The sequence below is a fragment of the Vicugna pacos genome, chromosome 25, assembly GCF_048564905.1.
Source record: "Vicugna pacos chromosome 25, VicPac4, whole genome shotgun sequence".
Lineage (NCBI taxonomy): Eukaryota > Metazoa > Chordata > Mammalia > Artiodactyla > Camelidae > Vicugna > Vicugna pacos.
Window position 1 is genome coordinate 9,723,151 of NC_133011.1, and position 18,208 is coordinate 9,741,358.

The 18,208-nt window shown below is 33.3% G+C and overlaps 1 protein-coding gene across 3 annotated transcripts in view; it reads right to left on the reverse strand.

Annotated features, from left to right (window-relative positions):
• The window catches only part of RNF19A (ring finger protein 19A, RBR E3 ubiquitin protein ligase), a 52,692-nt gene that overhangs the window by 18,609 nt on the left and 15,875 nt on the right, over window positions 1-18,208 (reverse strand). For all 3 annotated transcript variants that reach the window (XM_072949509.1, XM_072949507.1, XM_072949508.1), the window contains one exon: window positions 10,037-10,804. In XM_072949509.1, coding sequence (XP_072805610.1) covers window positions 10,037-10,710 — 674 coding nt within the window. In that variant the 5' untranslated portion in view covers window positions 10,711-10,804. The remainder of the gene's footprint in view (window positions 1-10,036; window positions 10,805-18,208) is intronic.

An 18,208-nucleotide genomic window follows, 5' to 3' on the forward strand; every position in this document is an offset into this window, starting at 1 on the left:
CTTTTAGCTTTCAACTTTTAACCAGGACATCAAACTATATATTTGGCCTAATCCCAATTTTATAAGAATTTTATTAAATTAGTATTGTATACATATAGAAAAGACTAAGAGGAAACACACCAAAAATCCCAACAGTAGTTTTTCTGGTATTAGGGCTTTTCTTCTTTATATTTCTACATTTCTAATTTTTACAGTTATTTGTTACTTTTAAAATCAGAAAGATAAAAAAATTATCTATTTAAAATGATAATAACTATGAATGTTACATCTGTCACTCAATAGTGAGGCCAATTCTTACATCTTGTGAGTATCTTATATTTACACATAAATTCTCATATTTTTGTTTATTAGATGCATGGCAGAAGTGGTCTCTGGTGCCAATCTTCTACCAAAAAGTACACAAATTTTAATTTCTCAATTAGGAAATTTGGTCTTTTGCTTCAGATAAGACTGAGAACAGTAAGTAGATTTGTGATTAGACCTAATATCTATTTTCTGAGTTAATATTTTTGGCACTTAAAATTTTTTTCTGACTTAAATTCTGGGCACTCTTGGTATTTATCTCAGAGCAATGAAAACTTACATTCACACAAATGTTTACAGTGGCTTTGTTTGTGATAGCCCCAAAAAGGAAACAGCCCAGATGTTCTTCAACAGGTGAATGGTTAAACAAACTATGATGCATACATACCATGGGATACTACTTAACAACAAAAATGAACTACTGATACACTTAACAACTTAGGTGAATCTCTGGGGAATTATGCTGAGTGAAAAAATTCAATCTTAAAAAGTTAACTTATTTTGTGATTCCATTTACATAACATTTTTGAAACAATAACATTTTAGAAATGGAAAACAGATTAGTGGTAGTCAGAGATGAGGTAGGGGTGGGAGTGGACAAGAGAGAGATGGATGTATTTAAAATGAGCAATATGAGGGTTTTTTGTTGTGATGGACTGTTCAGTACCTTGACTGTGGTGGTAGATAAATCTACAGGTGATAAAATGGTATATAACTAAATATACACACACAAATAAGTACAAGTAAAACTGGGGAAATCTGAATAAGATAGGTAGATTGTATCAATGCCAATATCCTGGTTGTAATACTATTTTATAGCTTTGCAAAATGGTAACACTGAGGCAAACTGGGTGAAGGATACACAGAATTTCTTTATTATTTCTTACAACTACACATAAACCCACAATTATCTCAATAAAATTTTCAATTAAAAAGTCTAGGGGCTTCTGGTTCTCTTTGTAAAAGAAACAAGTCATTTATGTATAAGAGGCTTTTGTAAATATCAAACATTTCCTTTTGCCTAGAAATTTAGGGGAATTTTCAGGGTTTCTCTTGTTAAAGGCAATAAATTTTAAATAATAGTTATAAGTGAGATTTTACTGAATTTCAAGATAATCTATTAAATTATGCAAAATTTTAAGTCAAGAAGTTCCTCTATTTGTGGACCTATTGCTCCCTTAGCATCTCATTCTTTAAAATTAAATTTTGTAACTTTTTTCTTTTTTTGGAGCAAAGAAAGGTTTATTGCAGGGCCAAACAAGGAGGACAAACACATGGCCTGTGCTAAAAACAAAACAAAAACAAAAACAAAAACAAAAAAACCTCGAACTCCAAATTTTACATTTTAAATTCCAATTTATTTCTGACAGACCAATTCTCCAATTACCACTGTCTATCATAAATACTTTCAAACGCGACTGAACTGAAGACAATTTAAATCAACATGGGGTAATCTAGCAAAGTTTCATTTCCCTGAGCTTTAAGATTTCCCTGAGGGCTTATTCACTGCAATCTCAATAAAAAGAAAAAAATTCTTCAAAGCCTATCTTCTCCCAACTCATAATCTAAAGCAGTCTCTTTAACAGTAATTTCAATGAAAAGGAAATGACATTCTCTTCTAAACCTCTTCTTTATTCCACTTTTTCTTGAAGGAAGAAGGGAAGAGGAATGACAGAATGGGGAAGTCTGTGTGTGTACAGAGGACAACGCTAAGCCCAACTTTTTTTTTGTTTTTAAGTCAGTCGCAATTTATAATGGCAGAAGAAAAGTTTTGTTTGTTTGGTTGTTTATTTTGTGGGGGGGAAGGTAATTAGGTTTACTTATTTACAGATTACTACTATTATTATTCTGGGGGGAGGCAATTAGGCTTATTTATTTTTAGAGGAGGTACTGGGGATTGAACCCAGGACCTAGTGCATGCTAAGCATGTGCTCTACCACATGAGCTATACCTTCCCCCTAGAAGAAAAGTTTAGACTACCTGGTTCAAGTTCCACTTCCACTACTTATTACCTGCATAATTTTATATAAGTAACGTAATCTCCCTACAGCTAAGTATTCCCAAACATATAAAAGGGATTCACTGACTTTGGCTTAGCCTCAATATTCAGCCAAAAATCAGCTTCAGTCCTGGCCTTGATCTGTAGTAGGCCAAATAAGCAAATGATGGCTTCATTGACATTTCTAGTACTTCTGCATTTATGTTTGATTAATGACCATGTGATCATATAAGTTATGATCATTTCTACATCAATATAAATAAATGTATGTCAATTAGACTGAACATTAATATCTGAATATCCATTTAAGAATAAACATTGATAGCCATTCTAGAGATAAGAGTAAAAATCTTATTGCTTTATACAGTGAAATTTTACTGGACAACTGAAGTATAAGTATACATTGTGTTGTCAGAATAAAATGCAATCATTCTTAGTATGATTGTGAGAGCCAACTTTAGATACAAACTTAAAATTTTTCAAATAATTAAATAAGGAAACAGATTTACAGTAAAGATCAATATAGAGTGTTAAACTAGATAAATTAAGAACTTATCCTTTCTAAGCAAATTAATATTTATAAAACAGATGAGGCAGATTAATAAAATTAGGCTATATCATAATTCTAATCTTTGTAGAGTATACTAGTATATCACTAAACAAAACTTTAAAGAACTGACTTAATTTCTACTTAGTGATTTAGGCTACTAGAGATAGCCTTTCAAGAGAAAGTTCTATTAGGGAATTCTTCACATCTGGACAAGAAGAATTAAAAGCAAAAGGTCAGAAAAAAAAAAAAGCAGGTCAATTTTGCCATTTCAAAATTTCATTAACAAGAGAAGTTCCAAAATCTAGCAAATTATCCATAATAAAATGAAAGGGTATGGCAAGAAAACAGAGAAAACTGAGGACTCAAAATGCATTTTCTTCTCAATAAACTTCCAAACAGCTTCATAAATTGCTTTAATATGAAAATTCCTTATAGTTTGGGGTCTAGATACTTAAGCTTGTTGAAAATGACTGCTTATAGATAACGACTATCAATCTAGAATTTTTCAAATATGCAGCATAATTTTCAGGAGCAAACTAACAGCTGACATGTGGAGTAATTATATCTGCATTATTATGTCAAACATTTAATATCTGATCACTAATTTCATAAAAATATTTCTTGAAATTTTATATTTATTCTTGTATCCCAGAAGTTCATCACATCAGTCAAATTGATGATATTTGACTTTAGCCTTGGATGAGTATCAATTAACATATGGCCACTTGGCTTTTGCTGAAAATTTAGGTTTTGATGCATCTCAAAAACTGGAATAAAAACACACAACACATGTGTTTGTGTGTGCACACACATGCATGCAGGGAGGGAGGAAGATAGCGAAAGAGAGGAGAGGACAGGTGGGAGAGAGAAAGAGAATTAGTTCACAGCATATCATATATACTCAAACGTTACAGTACATCAAACTTGTTTTATGCTACTTCACAGTACTTATTAATAGAAAAGCTAAGATACCATACCCCAGAGCTAAACAATTTAGTCCCATTCAATCTGAGCAAATTCCAAAGAAAAATAGGATTATATTTAATAGTACTAACCAAATATTTTCACAAATGTGTATATTTATAACTACAAAAGTTAAGGTAGTTTGTCTAGAAGTTTATTCTTATGCAAACAGTTGTTGAGTGCTTACTATGTAAGTGTTCCATGTTTATACATATTCAATCCTAATAATAACCGTGTTAGGCACATTCTGTAATACATCAAGGAATTAAATGTACACAGCATTCATATATTTTGAAAACAAAATGTTAGGACTCTTGAAAGTGACTTTCACTGTGTGGGAGCCAAATTTATTTTTCACTGAAAAATAGCTCTCAAATTGTAATGGAAATAAATAGTAAAATTAAATTAAACACAAAATATTTGCTTTAAAGAAAAATTTCAGGAGTCTCTCTGCTCTGGTGCATTACTATTTGGGGAAAGAATAGGCTCAGAAGAAGGTCACAGAAATAACTGAATAATACTAATTAACTAACTAAATATCTCTGGCTTAACCAGTACCCAAACCTTGGTTTAGAAGATAGTTCCATTTCCTTCTATGACCCCTTGTTTAACTCAAGTCTTACTTTCTGTCTCTATTCTTCAGCTGGAGGGCTCTAGCTACCTGAAATGCTTAAACCTTCCTACTTAGCAGGAGTGGAGGGATAGGAAGAAAGTGGGGAAATAGGAAGGGACTGAAATAAGGCAGTTTTTCGAGAAATATTTTCTATTCTCTGGATTGTTAATAGGTGACCCAGACTAAGGAAGAACTCAGTGGTCAAGTTAGGGACCTGGTAAGCAAAATTAAAGCGCTTTTTTGTTTGTTTACTTACTACAGGATTTGCTAAAATAACTTTTAACATACCAATGTTACATATAGAGTGTACATATATGGTAAACATTATTTCCCAAATTTATTTGACCATGACTTCTATATTCTGGGAGTGCTTCGCAGTACTAGAGTCCTACCAATTAGCACTGAGAAAGCAAGGATAACAACTAGAACAGTATATTCGGCCCAGAGCAAATTCCTTATGAAGACACAAGCAAGAAGAACAACCTATAACTAACATGAAATGTAATCCTAAGAAATACCAAACAGTCTCAATAAAAATTTTAATTAAAAAATGAGAAACAAGAATAAAAGATTATCCAGGGGTCTCGATAACTTTTTTTTCCAAAAGCACAAAGCTTTAACACAACCTTTAAAGAACGAAGAAAATATAATCAGAAATATCAAAATTATTTGATCCAGTTAAGGGGGAAAGTCAAGTTTTATATCCAAATCAACAGGCTCATGTTTCCACTAGCAAGAAGTTACTATTACTCCAGTGGGAAAGGAGTGACTTGCTTGATTGACTACATTTGAGAGACGGTCTAGACAAAGTGAGGCTCATCTCCTGGTTCTCTCTTTCAGGATCTGCTTTCCCAGAGAAGATGCATTCTGCTCTGCTGCCCACTACATGCTGCAGGAGAATCCTACAGTTACAGAGAATTATCCCAGACTATTTGCAGAAGTCTGTCTAGTTTAGGGGTGGGAGCCATTTTGCATATATACCTAAAGCTAACTTCTTTAGCTAACTAATTAGAGAAAGCAGATACGTTTCCTGTGTCTTACATATCAATCTGGTTCTTGTTTTCTAAGACACAAGTACTTGTTTCCTTGGGAGAAAATCAAAGTTGGATCTGTTCTCTGCATAAAATTTCTAAAAGGTTAGCCTACAAGAGCATTTCCAGCATGTCAAAAGATGGGTAAGTTATGGCTAAAACCCTTCTTTGTAGGATGGGAATGACAGTCATATGGAAAGAAAAACAATTCTAAAAATACACATTATTTAGTTCCTAAGCCTATAGTGCCATTTTTTAAACTCCATTGTGAATTCTATCTTCCACCAGAATAAGTTATTATTTAGTCATTTAAGTGTCAGCAAATTAGCTCAAAGTTAAACACACCTGATTACAGTTGAGCACACTGCTTTAAATGGTTTGTTAACTGTTCCTAAGATATATGACACGTTAATGGCATATAGTCAGATTTGTTCATTCGACAAGTCTTTATTAAGCAGGGAGTTAACTTATGGTTACACGGAAAAAATACTTTTTTTTGCTCTTGAGAGGCTCACAGACATGAAATCATTAATTATATTCCAGTATAATTAATGCCCTTGCATAATCAAAGCTCCCCAGCAAAGTCAGAAGCACTTGCATGAGATGACAGGGATAATGTGTGCTAGCAGAAGGGTGGTCTTAGCCAATTAAAACAAGTGATGACAGAAACCAGAATGCCAATTTTTAGCTATCTTCCTAGACAATGTACAAACTAGGACCACTAGGCAGAAAGTAATCAGATACTTTTATCCAAGACAAGTTTTATGCTTTCCCTCCCACATGCCCCTCACCCTAGTTCTTCTCCCCAGCCATGGCCAGACTTTCCTCTGAACCTGTGTGCATCAGCATGTTCTAGAAACAGTCTAGCTAACTTCACCCTGGTTAATCACAGCATACAGGTTTGGCCTTCTAGGCCCCTTCTCAAGAGGGGTTTTTAGAAATATGTACTGTCCTTTAAACTAGCTTAATCTGCCCCGGCCCTGAAAAAAGAATATTAGGTCAGAAACCCTCAGAGATCTCAAGTAGAAACCAGGTCAGTTTTTCTCTCTACTCTGAGCTAAGGGCAGTATTTCTCAAAGTGTGTTACATGTTTAAAAACACTGATATCAGATGCGGAAAATGGTTATATTGGTAAGTATCAAATGCAAAGGAGAAAACTTACAATTTCACATTTATTTCAGGAAAAAAGAAACCTTCCAAGTGTGCTGTATAATAAAAGGGGTTAAAATGCTACACACGCACTTATGGTCCTAGCCCTGCTGCCTAAGTACTGCTATGAATAACTGCCAAACAGTCAGATATTTACCAGTGTTCCTTGTGCTAGATTTAAACAATAAATGGAGTTTAAATTAGAAATTTCCCTCCGCACATCCAAAGATTTTAATAAGTTCCAAGAGGGCAGGGATTTTCATCTTTTCTTCATTAAAAATCTCCAGTACCTGGCACATAGGTGTATCAAATATTTGAATGAATGACTGATTGAAGAAAAATAATAACAAAACTTCAGAAATGAAGATAAGGGATGATAAACAGCTATAAAAAGCTTACTGTGTGCTAGGAATTATGCCAGCAATAACATTAAAGACTTATTTCAATCCTTATAACAACATGATAGGATAGAGATTCAAAGTCAGGTCTGTCCATGCTCATGATAAGTAAAACTGTAACTTTTAATGACAGCTTATGCAGTATTCTATATTTTCAAAGTATACATATAAATTTTTTGTTACTGGGTAACATTTACATAACACAACCATAAAATCTATAATGTAATCAAGTATATAAAATATGCTCTTAACAATTTACAAAGCCAGCATAAATCAAATATAAATGAAAATACGTAAGTAAAAATAATCTCTGTAACATATTTTCTTTGTCATTTGTAGGTAAGACTATTGATAATCACCTAAACAAAAAAATTAATTTATAGCCAAATTAATCAAGGGTTTTTAAATTAAACTTATATGACAATATAGTGGTTGTCTTCCCAATAACAATCTATTAATGAAGGTGTTTCCATTATTTTATGGTATTTTATACTTAACATTTAAGTTACTCTCTCCTAAATATTTAGAATACTAAGCCATTTTACTTTTAAACAATGAAGTCTCGAAAAAAAATGTGCAAAATACCTCAAAGTATGAGATTATGAAAAAATTTACTGAGAAATGTCATACATACTAAATGATTCATAAAGAACAATAAAACAAATACCCACCTGCATCTACCACACAAGAACAGTGTCACTAGGGTGATCATCTAATGCACAAACTAAACTGTAACACTTGAGAAAAAAGGTAATGCTGGTAAAACTTACATCAGTACCATAAGCATGAATTGGAACTATCCTGGGCAAATCAGAACTTATGATTATCTTATTTATCTGTGAGTTCAGAAGTTCCCTGATTGCCCCTCAAAGTTCATATCGCTTCTTCCTCCTTGCAAGAGGTAACCATGAAAATAAATGTATGTATCCATTTTACTGAATGAACATTTGTCAGGTTTTTGTTTGTTATTATGAACATTCTTAAACATGTCTCCTAACCAGATGTCTCCCGGCACACAAGTAGAGTTTCTCTAATGTATTTAACTAGGAGTAGATCTTCTAAGTTGTAAGGGTTAAGTGTGCGTTCAGTTTTCATAAATATTATGCAGTAGGTGAGCTAATCATTCACTAATATTTTCTTTTAGCTTAATTTTTTCTTTTATTTATATAACTTACCTCTGTAATCTGTTTTGATTTTTTGATTTATTATGTGTGGTGACAATCTAATTTTTTCCCTTCAAATAGCTAATTTTCACAGTTGTATATATTGAATCATCAATCCTTTCTCAGTTGGTTTGGCATGCTTCCCCCCAAATCAAGTTCTTATACAAGCTAGAATCTATGTCAGCCCTATCTATTGTGTTCTATTGGGTTAACAGCACTGATGTTATTCATTATGATGATATGGTCCATCAACCAGCACAAGAGAATATACCTGTTTAGTGACCAGAAAGCTTGTGCTCCTGGATTTATCCTCTCAATCTCTCCTGGTCACAAGTTCTGACAATTATGCCTCCTTTTAATTTGTCCCATTATTTGCACACTATAAAGTTACTAAATGCTTGAAGAAACTTGTGAAATATCTGTTACCCTGGGGTTCCAAGAAAGACAGAAAATCACACTTTTTCTCAAAATTAAAACCAATATATTTCTTACTATTTGAACCCTTACTATAGGAGTATTTGCTATAATGATTTGCAAAAGGAATTTTTTAACCCAAAATATGCTATCCAAATTGAAATCCACTCTAATGAATGTGCACTCGCACCAGTAAAAATGTGCAGGTGTCCAAGGGATCAAGAGTGATACAATTTTATCTAAGCTGTTGTCTGACAGAATACTGTCTCCCGCTCAAGTTATTTAGAGGTATTGCTCATTATCCCTGTTTTTTCCCCACCTTTTTCTTTGAAGAGTTTAGCCTTTTATGGGTCCCAGAGTTAGCTTCTACTATATACCTGGAAGCACAGTCTATCTTGGCCCAGTTTAAATAGTATCTCTAACATATTATTTTGTTATTTATGTTATAGTACACGCAGTACAGGAGAGCATAGCACTAATTTGATACTGAACAGAATCTCTGAGTCCTTCATACAACTAATGAATTCATAAAATGTTAAATAGCATGATGACTTTTCTCATTTAAAATTATGGAATTCATAGACTAGATGCAATCTGAAAATCTGCTACTACACAAGCTTTTGATAATTAACTTGATTGGAGTCCTGACATTGTCATTTGGTAAATTATAAACTCACATCCCAGCCTTGTCTCTGATTACACCCAGGTGATCTTGAAGTTCTGGGTTTTCCCAAACTCTTACAATCTCTGGTTTACTAATGGTACGCTAAATCACATTCAGTGTTTATGGCTCTCATTAGTCTTGAGAAGCATATGACTGTTTCTTCCTAGTTTGGACAACTGTACATAGTAAATGCTCTATAAACAGGGGCTGCTGTTAACATAATAATCAAATATAAGTAAATTATTTTATTTTAAATATTGGAAAAACGGTATTTGTAGTTAAAAAAACTTTAGGCAGTGAAGTTATTACATAACCTCTAGATCTCGATACTCACAATACTTATGTATTCCAACATGAACGCATCATACTGCGGCACATGTGAAGGTACCTTTCAAAAAGGTCATTTAAGTTTATATAACTGACACCCCTACCAAAAGCAAACATGATCATTTCATCTATTATACCAAAATAAAAGTTCTCCAAATAGTTGGGGAAAATCAATTTGTTCATGACTAGATCCTATATTCTATCATCTTATCCTTTTCTTCTGACAATGCTCTTAAGTGAATATGTGATGCAGAGACAATATAAAAATGAGTAAGAAAAGATTCCTGCTTTTAACATCTAACCCTGTACTTGACACATGGTACGTGTCAAATATGTTTGTCTAGTCAATGAAAAGAATTACCTGGCACGCTAAGATTTTTCTTTTGAGTAAAGCTGAGCAAATTCTTATTTTATCCACAGAGAAAAAATTAACTCAAGAAAAATCAAACAAAATCTTCTTACCCACAGTCTGGAGCTGGACACCACCTACAATCAGGATCTGCAACGAGCCACCGTCTTAGCATAAATTCTTCATATTTTTCCATTAAGACATCATCACTTAATATCAAGCGAATATCATGGGGATTAAATCGTTCAGTACATTCTGGGCAACTGATATTAACTCTACTTTCAGAAATTTCTATCCTTAGATATTGTCGTAAGCAATCCACACAAGATCTATGATGACAAGTCATTATTTCAGGAAATCTGTCTTTAGAATGCCGCAAAAGGCACAAGGGGCACTCAATAAAGTCTCCAATTTGTTTGCTGATGGAAGTTAATCCATTGTCAGAGGAGGTATTTGTAGAGAAAATGGAGTTCTTATCAGTACACATTTCAGAATGTATACTTTCAATACTTGCAATTCCATCCACCCCGCCATTTAGCTCCCTTGATTTACGTTTGTTATCCTTTTTCCTCCGAAACAGAGAGCCTATTGAAATTCTTCTTTTTTTGGGTGCCTTTTTGACTGAAGGCAAGCTCACAGATGAAGCAGAAGATTGAAGATCTCGATCTGAACCCATTTGCCGATGTAAACTCATGTCTAAAATACTCATTAGAATTGAGTCAGGGTCTGTGTTTACACACAGCCCTTCATTATATTTAGAGATAAAACTTATTTCTTGTTCTTGCATTCAGATTAAGTCATGATGTTAGAAAATCCTACTTGGTTCCTTCAGAGAGTTCTTGAGAAAGTTCAATTTACCGAAAACTGTTATCATAGATGTTCTGAAAAAACAAAACAAAACAAAACAAAACACCAAGATTATTTCATTATATTCTTAGTATGAATGTTTTTTAATAAACTTATAAACTCTCTATGAAACTTCAAACAAGTATGTTCTTTAACACGTAGCTTTTAAAAAAAACAAAAATAAGGCCAGTTGGGTAGCATACAAGAGAATATGTAAGACCAATGCTGAAATAACAAGGACATTCTTTAGTCTTAATAAAAGAGTCTAGATTTGTGTGACCTTATTAAAATCTTGTACAAAACTTTTGATCATTATCACACTCAGACCTCAATGATTCCCATTGCCTTTATGAGTTTTAAAAAAATTGACAATAAAATGTATGCACAAATACAAAGAGTTAAGCAGAGCTTACATAATCTTGAACAAACTGTGTATGTATGGAGGGGGGAGTGTGCTCTTACACTGTCAGATACGTTATAGTAAATTAAGAAGACACTGTGGTACATCACAAACATGGACATAAAGACCAATGGAACAGAACACAGTCCAGAAAAAAAAAGTCCCATATATACACAAGGATATTTGATTTACTATCAAAAATAACACTGCTGAGCAATAAGAATGGTCTTGTCAAAGACAAAACAAAAACAACATAATACTGTTTTACTGGTAACCATCTGAGAGACAAAAGGAACTTAATCTGTAACCTACAGCTAACCCCCTGCATAAAGGTCAATTTCAGATGGTTTATAGATCTAAATGTGAGAAGTAAAATCATAAAGCTTCTAGGAGTCAATAGAAGAGAATATTTCAATAAAAAGATTTCTTAAACGGAACATACTAAAGAACTTACCATAAAATAAAAGATTGTTAAAAAGGACTATAATAAAACAAAGAGACAGTATTCAGATTAAGGGAGTGGGAGAAGACATTTGCCACACATAACTAATAAAGAACCAGTATCTAGAATATGGAAAGAATCCTTACAAATCCTTACAAGCAGACAATCCAATAGAAAAATGGACAAGGGACATTAACAGACACTTCACAAAAGAATATGAAGAAGTGCTCAACTTCATTCATAATACACATTAAAGCTACACTGAGAGACCACTACACACCCAGCAGGATGGCTAAAATTCAGACTGACGTTTCCAAACATTAGCAAAGATGTGGACTGCTGGTAGGAGTGTTAGATGGCACAACTACTTTGGAAAACTGTTAAACAGTATCTACCAAATATGAACATATGGATACTCTATTACCCAATTTATACGCCTAGATATGAATGCACATATGCATTAAAATATATACATAACAATATTCATAGCAGCACTAGTTATAATAAGCCAGAACACTGGACACAACCCATATTCCTTCAGTAGTAAAGTGGATAAATAAATTGTGGTATATTCATTCACACTCTAGGATACCAGAAAGCAATGAAAATGAACAAAATACTGCTACAAACAAAACAAGGATGAATTTCACACAAAAGGATGGATACTGTATAATTCCATTTAAGTAACATTCAAAACCAGGCAGAACTAATCTATGATGTTACAAAAGTCAGGACTGTAGCTACCTTTTGAGGAGGTACAAGTATACAAGTATAGTGGTTACAAAGACATGTACTCTTTGTGAGAAATCACTGACCTACAAACTCACGATTAACGCACTTCTTTGGATGACTGTTTTACCACAAATAAAGGTTAAACAACAACAACCACCTGAGCTGATATCCATACACATCCTTGAGAAAGTCATACTGATTTTGTCAATGCAAAATCTAGCAAAACATTTCACTCAGGCAAACTCTATTCATGGCCATCAATTTATATTTTTCCCATCATTTGCAGCACCCTCCCTTAATTCTGAGGAAAATATAGAGTGTAATGATAGATTTTACTAAAATTTTATACGTATTTTCTTCTTTATATTTTCTCTTGCATCTCAAAATGCTCTCTGTACTCGAGGGTTCAATATATGTATCACAGACCAGAACTGGACCCCTGGGAATCTATCTTGGGTATCTTGTCCTAAGAATTTATCGCTTAAAATATAAAACCAGTGGTACTTGATGAGTATCACCCTGTGGACTTTCTCAAAATACACACTTTTAGAAATTTGATAGCCAATTTGATAGAAATTTATTACCCAAATGAGAACCTGGTAAGAATGAATGGAGGTGCTGTTAATATTTAAACTAGGATAACAGGGGCAAACTAGAACATATGGTCATCCCACTTAGGAGGCTGTTCTAAAATATGGTGCCAATAAACACATATGCCTCAAAGGAAAATAAACGAATTTGAATACTAAAAATTTACTATTTTTACATGATAAAAAATACTATAAAGTTGAAAGACATGATAAATTAGTAAAAGACATATATAAAACAAACAAATTTCCTTACTATCCACATTAGTAAGAAAAAATGTACAACCTAATAGTAAAATAAGTAAAGATATAAGGAGAAAGAGAATTAGAAAAATTAGGAAGAAAGGATAAACAGTGTTCAACAACAATAACCACCACAGAAATGAAAATTCAAACATTAGGTATCATCTTTGTACACATTAGACTGACAAAGGTTGAAAGGGTTGGTGAGTGTGTACTCGAAGAAGCAAGCACCTCGCTGTTGGGAGGACTGCAAATCAGCACAGCTTTGGGGAATCAATTTGGCATTATTTATTAACTTCAAAACGGAACTACTCTTTAATAGCAATCCTCGTGAAATTTATCTTCCAGAAAAATATAAGAACATAAGTGTGCAAAGACATATTGTGCAAGGAAGTCACAGCAGTGCAGTTGGTAGAAGCAAACAAAACAAAGCAAAAAACCCCACACAAAATCTGGAAATAAATTGTCCAATAGGGGACTGGTAAAAAATAAATGAACCAACTACAATCTATGTGTAATGATAAGGAAAGATCTCTCTATATAGTACCGAGTGAACAATAATAATGCAAAAGTACTATTTATAGTATGAACCAATTTGTGGAAAAAACACACACATACAGTCCTACATGTACACACACAATTTCGGAAAACTGTTAAGAAAGCATTAACAATGCTACCTTGGGAGAACAATGTTTAGTATTCACTTTCTGCATCCTGCATAGTTTATAATTTTTTCATGAGCCTCTATTGCCTACAGTTTAAAAATAAAAACCTAACTGAACCCCACAAACAGTAACAAAAAACATAATCTACTTTAGAGCTACCCAGTCAATGAGGCTGTAGCCCTGAATTTGTATATTCTGAAAATGTTTCTCTGTACTTTAGTTGCACGCTATGGTCAAAAACTACTAATACTAAAGAGACTGCTAAGCACTCTGACTTAAAAACAGAATTCTATATAGACTTGGTCTCTAAATCAAGGCTCCTTGTTTTTCATTACTTTAGGTTGACTTAAAAACAGAATTCTATATAGACTTGGTCTCTAAATCAAGGCTCCTTGTTTTTCATTACTTTAGGTACTAAAAATAAAAGTTCCACTTAAAAAAAAAACAGTTTATAGTCATTGTCCACCTATGGGGTTACAGTTAGGTGTACTTAACCACCAATGGTACAGAGTTAGAGAAACATTAAAAAAAAACCAAACACATAATTTAGTGACTAATCTTTTGTAGAAATAATCCACAAAAGGTGTTTGCAAGCATGTGACTGAAGAGTTATCTCAATCAAGGGGTCTTTGGCCTAATTTCAGAGTTAAAATCTGGCCCAGTATGTGCTGAACCTGAGGTTATCACCATGAACAAGACAGACACCGTCTCCATCCTCAATGTGGTATGTCTGGAGAAGAAATACCTACCACAAATCCAATTATTATAAACCTATACACATTAAATTTGTCTCTGTAACTACATCTCTTGAATCAACTTTTACCAGATTTAGATGGAGTCTTTGAGACATTACAGCAAACTACAGGCTATTACAGAATTTACCTTAAAAAGAGAGGAAGCCATCTTGCAAGCCAGCTAAAGCAAAATTAATAGGAGGTCTTACATAACAGCAGATTCAGAAGATACGGTCAATATTTCATTCCACCGCCCTGAAGTGTAGGCATATCCATATCTCCCTTCTCCTCCTCGCAATGATTTACAATTTACAAGTTTTAGCCATATACATTTTTTCACTACTCTGATTTTGCAGATGGACAACCAGAGATTCAGAGTATTAAGAACTAAACCTAACAATTTTATTGGTACATGAAATTGAGATTATATGGGTCACCCATACAAAGAGTTTTTAATCAAACTGTTTATTTGCATAAACATTTTAGAAATTAGTAAACTGACTTGGATTTCTAAGACTACACTCTAAACCACTTAAAAAAAAAAAACCACTATAGAAATTCTGCCAATGTGAACAGGACAAAATATGTGAAGAATCTTTCAGTGATTCAAGAACTTTACTTATTTTTAGAAAAAGCAGATTTCATTCTCCAGTGGGGAAAAAAATCTATTACTTGCATCATTTAATATAGCACTATTCTTTTTTAACTCAGCTTTTCAAAGTAAACTATCAGCTGTATGAATCTGTAAGTGCTATTGTTATGTTCTGCCTCAAAAATGCACTCACCATTAAGACAAAAATATTATTTGAATTTTAAAACAAATAGTTGGGTTGCTGATTGGAAAAATAAGGGAAAATATGTTGTATATAATATTATCACTAGACAGTAGAGGTTTTAAAGTGCTTTTTATTTGTGTCTTAATTTAAATCTCACTCCCCTATGGAATGGGTATTACTATCCCTATCTGATAGATGAGAAAACTGAAGTTCAGAGAAGGGTAAATATTACAGAGTTAGTAAATGACAGGATTAGGTGTCAAATTCAGGTCTTCTGATATCTAAGTCTCAGTACTGTCATTTGTCAGCAGTCACCTTCATGAAACAACCTTTCTAATAACTAAGAAGATATCAAAAATTATCTCAGAAAATGAAAGACAATTCTTTTTTTCATATCATCTAGGGCTGGTCTTAACTATTCCTCAACTCCAAGCCTCACTCAAGCTATTCCCTTTTCTCTCCTCCTAACCAAACTGTACTCAAGTTTTATAACTCAGATAAAATTTCACTGTTTTTCTTCCGATTACCACCTTCAATGTTTTAATAAGGTTTTAAAGGTAGAACTTGAATATTTGTGATTTCTTTAGCACAACACAGAGCCAAGATAGTGAGTGTCATGAAAATAAACATTGTGAATAAATACCAAAGAAGTATTTCTTAAAAATGACACAATATCACTAAAGTGATGATACTATTCCATAGCCACAAGAAAGTATCAATCTAGTTATTTCATTGTCATACCTCCTAAGAATATACATGTTTTATTTTTTTTAAGTCCAATTAATTCATACTGGGTTTACAAAGACAAATACGAAGTCTGCTGGATTAAATACAGGATAAATTATATATAAAAACCTAAAATAGTTCATACCATTTCAGAGCAGGAATAAATTATAAGAGGCAGTAAATATACTTAATGATATAATTTGAAAAATATCCAACTCCTAATAATCCCCAACTTAGCAAGCTCTTTAAAATGACTTACTATCACAAGGATTTGTCAAAATACAGTGCCTTAATAACACGAAGAAAAGTGGTTGGGGAAAAAGATAACTGAGGTTGACCTCAGTTTGGCTTAGTGGGAATACCTTCCTCCCCAAATAAAAGTATGGATCTGTAATTAAAAACGCTAGAAGAATTTAGTTACTGAAACAGAAAAGGAGGGTCAAATACAAATAGATCCCATATTATGTATTTTCAACTAAGTATCTAAAATCATAAAGGAGGCAATTCTCTAACACCAATGTCACAAGAAATTTCAGTCACCTCTTTAGTGAAATATGAGAAATGTCTTTTTTCCCCTCTTTCCCAGTCTAGCACAACTCCAGCAAGTAACCAAGACTCTGCCAACTGCTGTTACACACTTTCATCCCCCTGAAGAAACTGGTTGGAGAATTAGTTTTTAATCACTGGCAAAGAAGCCCCACTCAATGTACTTCAATTGAAGAGCAGCACCTGAGATTGGTATTAAGGACAAAGACCTGAATCTGCTTACCTGACCTTCTCTAGTCCATAGTGCTTACATCTCTTTAAAGTCAAGATCTCTTGATTCGTACTTTTTTGTACCTCTTTAGGAATATGTGTGAAATTAAGAAATAAGAATAACTCAAAACAAAAGTATTTCTACCACACATATCAAAACTTTGTGGACCGTAGGTTTAGTAGAAGTGCTGGTAACTTTGTATTAACTCATCATAAAATACATCTAATTTGGCAGCATGCTATTTTTTTATATTTCATAAAAATTACAGAAGTTGACCATTTCAAGTGAAGTATATAACCAACAATTACCATATTGTTTTAAGTGAAAATGTGTTTCAGATTTTAAATGCTCAAGTTTTAAACACAGGATACATAAGCACAGTCAGAAAGTTCAAATCCATAGGAACAGTAGCCCATTTTTTAATAAAAGCTGTATGTATCAGTCAAGGTCCCGGCAAAAAAAAAAAAAAAAAGCATTTTCAAAGAGCTAACTGAAGGGCTATTCAGTATCTGCTAGTGCTTCACATAAATCCAATGAGAAATCAACAAAGTAGCCCAAGTGAGGCAGTCCTTAGAGGTCAACCCCTTCTGGGAAGGCAGAGCAAGGCAGGGAAGGGTAAGGAGTAAAGCTCGAGGGGCTAATAAAAAACATCCAGTCTGGATGTATAAAGAAGAGAATTTGGGAGTCAAGACATGGCCAGCCAGTATTAGTTATAAAATCCTAGATAAAGTACACTCCTGAGTCTGTGATCTCCACTACAAAATATGAATGATACCACTTACTTCAAATAGATGTTACAAGAAGAAAGTGAAATTGACATGTGCTGAAAGTACCTAACAAAGCCTGGGACTATACTAAATGTTAGTTGAAATGAAATGTAAGACAAGCTCTGTATCTCTAGTACCTAACACAATGTGTAACTTACAGTAGGTGCCAAATAAGCTTTGGCTAAATAAATTATGATAGAGAACACATATAAGTGGAAGTGAGGAATTGAGGATTCTGTTCACATCTTTGCTTTCACCTTGTTATTGCTGTGAAATCCTTATTAAGTGATATAACCCTACTACATCCAGCTTTTTAAACTGAAAACACAAGAATCTTTACCTCATAAAGGATAAAGGATATTGCTATAGGATAAATAAGACATGTTGACATGATACAACTTCGAGAATTACAGATTTAAAATATCAACCAATAACCATCTCCTAACCATAAACACTTTAGTAGCATCTTCTAGCCACCCATGAGTCTAAAGGATTTAAGACTCATGAGAGGGTACTGTGGAGATAGAAGACTGGGCAACAAAAGTACATAGACAATAAAGAAATTATTTCCCAAGAGAAAATCACACTATACTCTCGAATATCTGTTTTT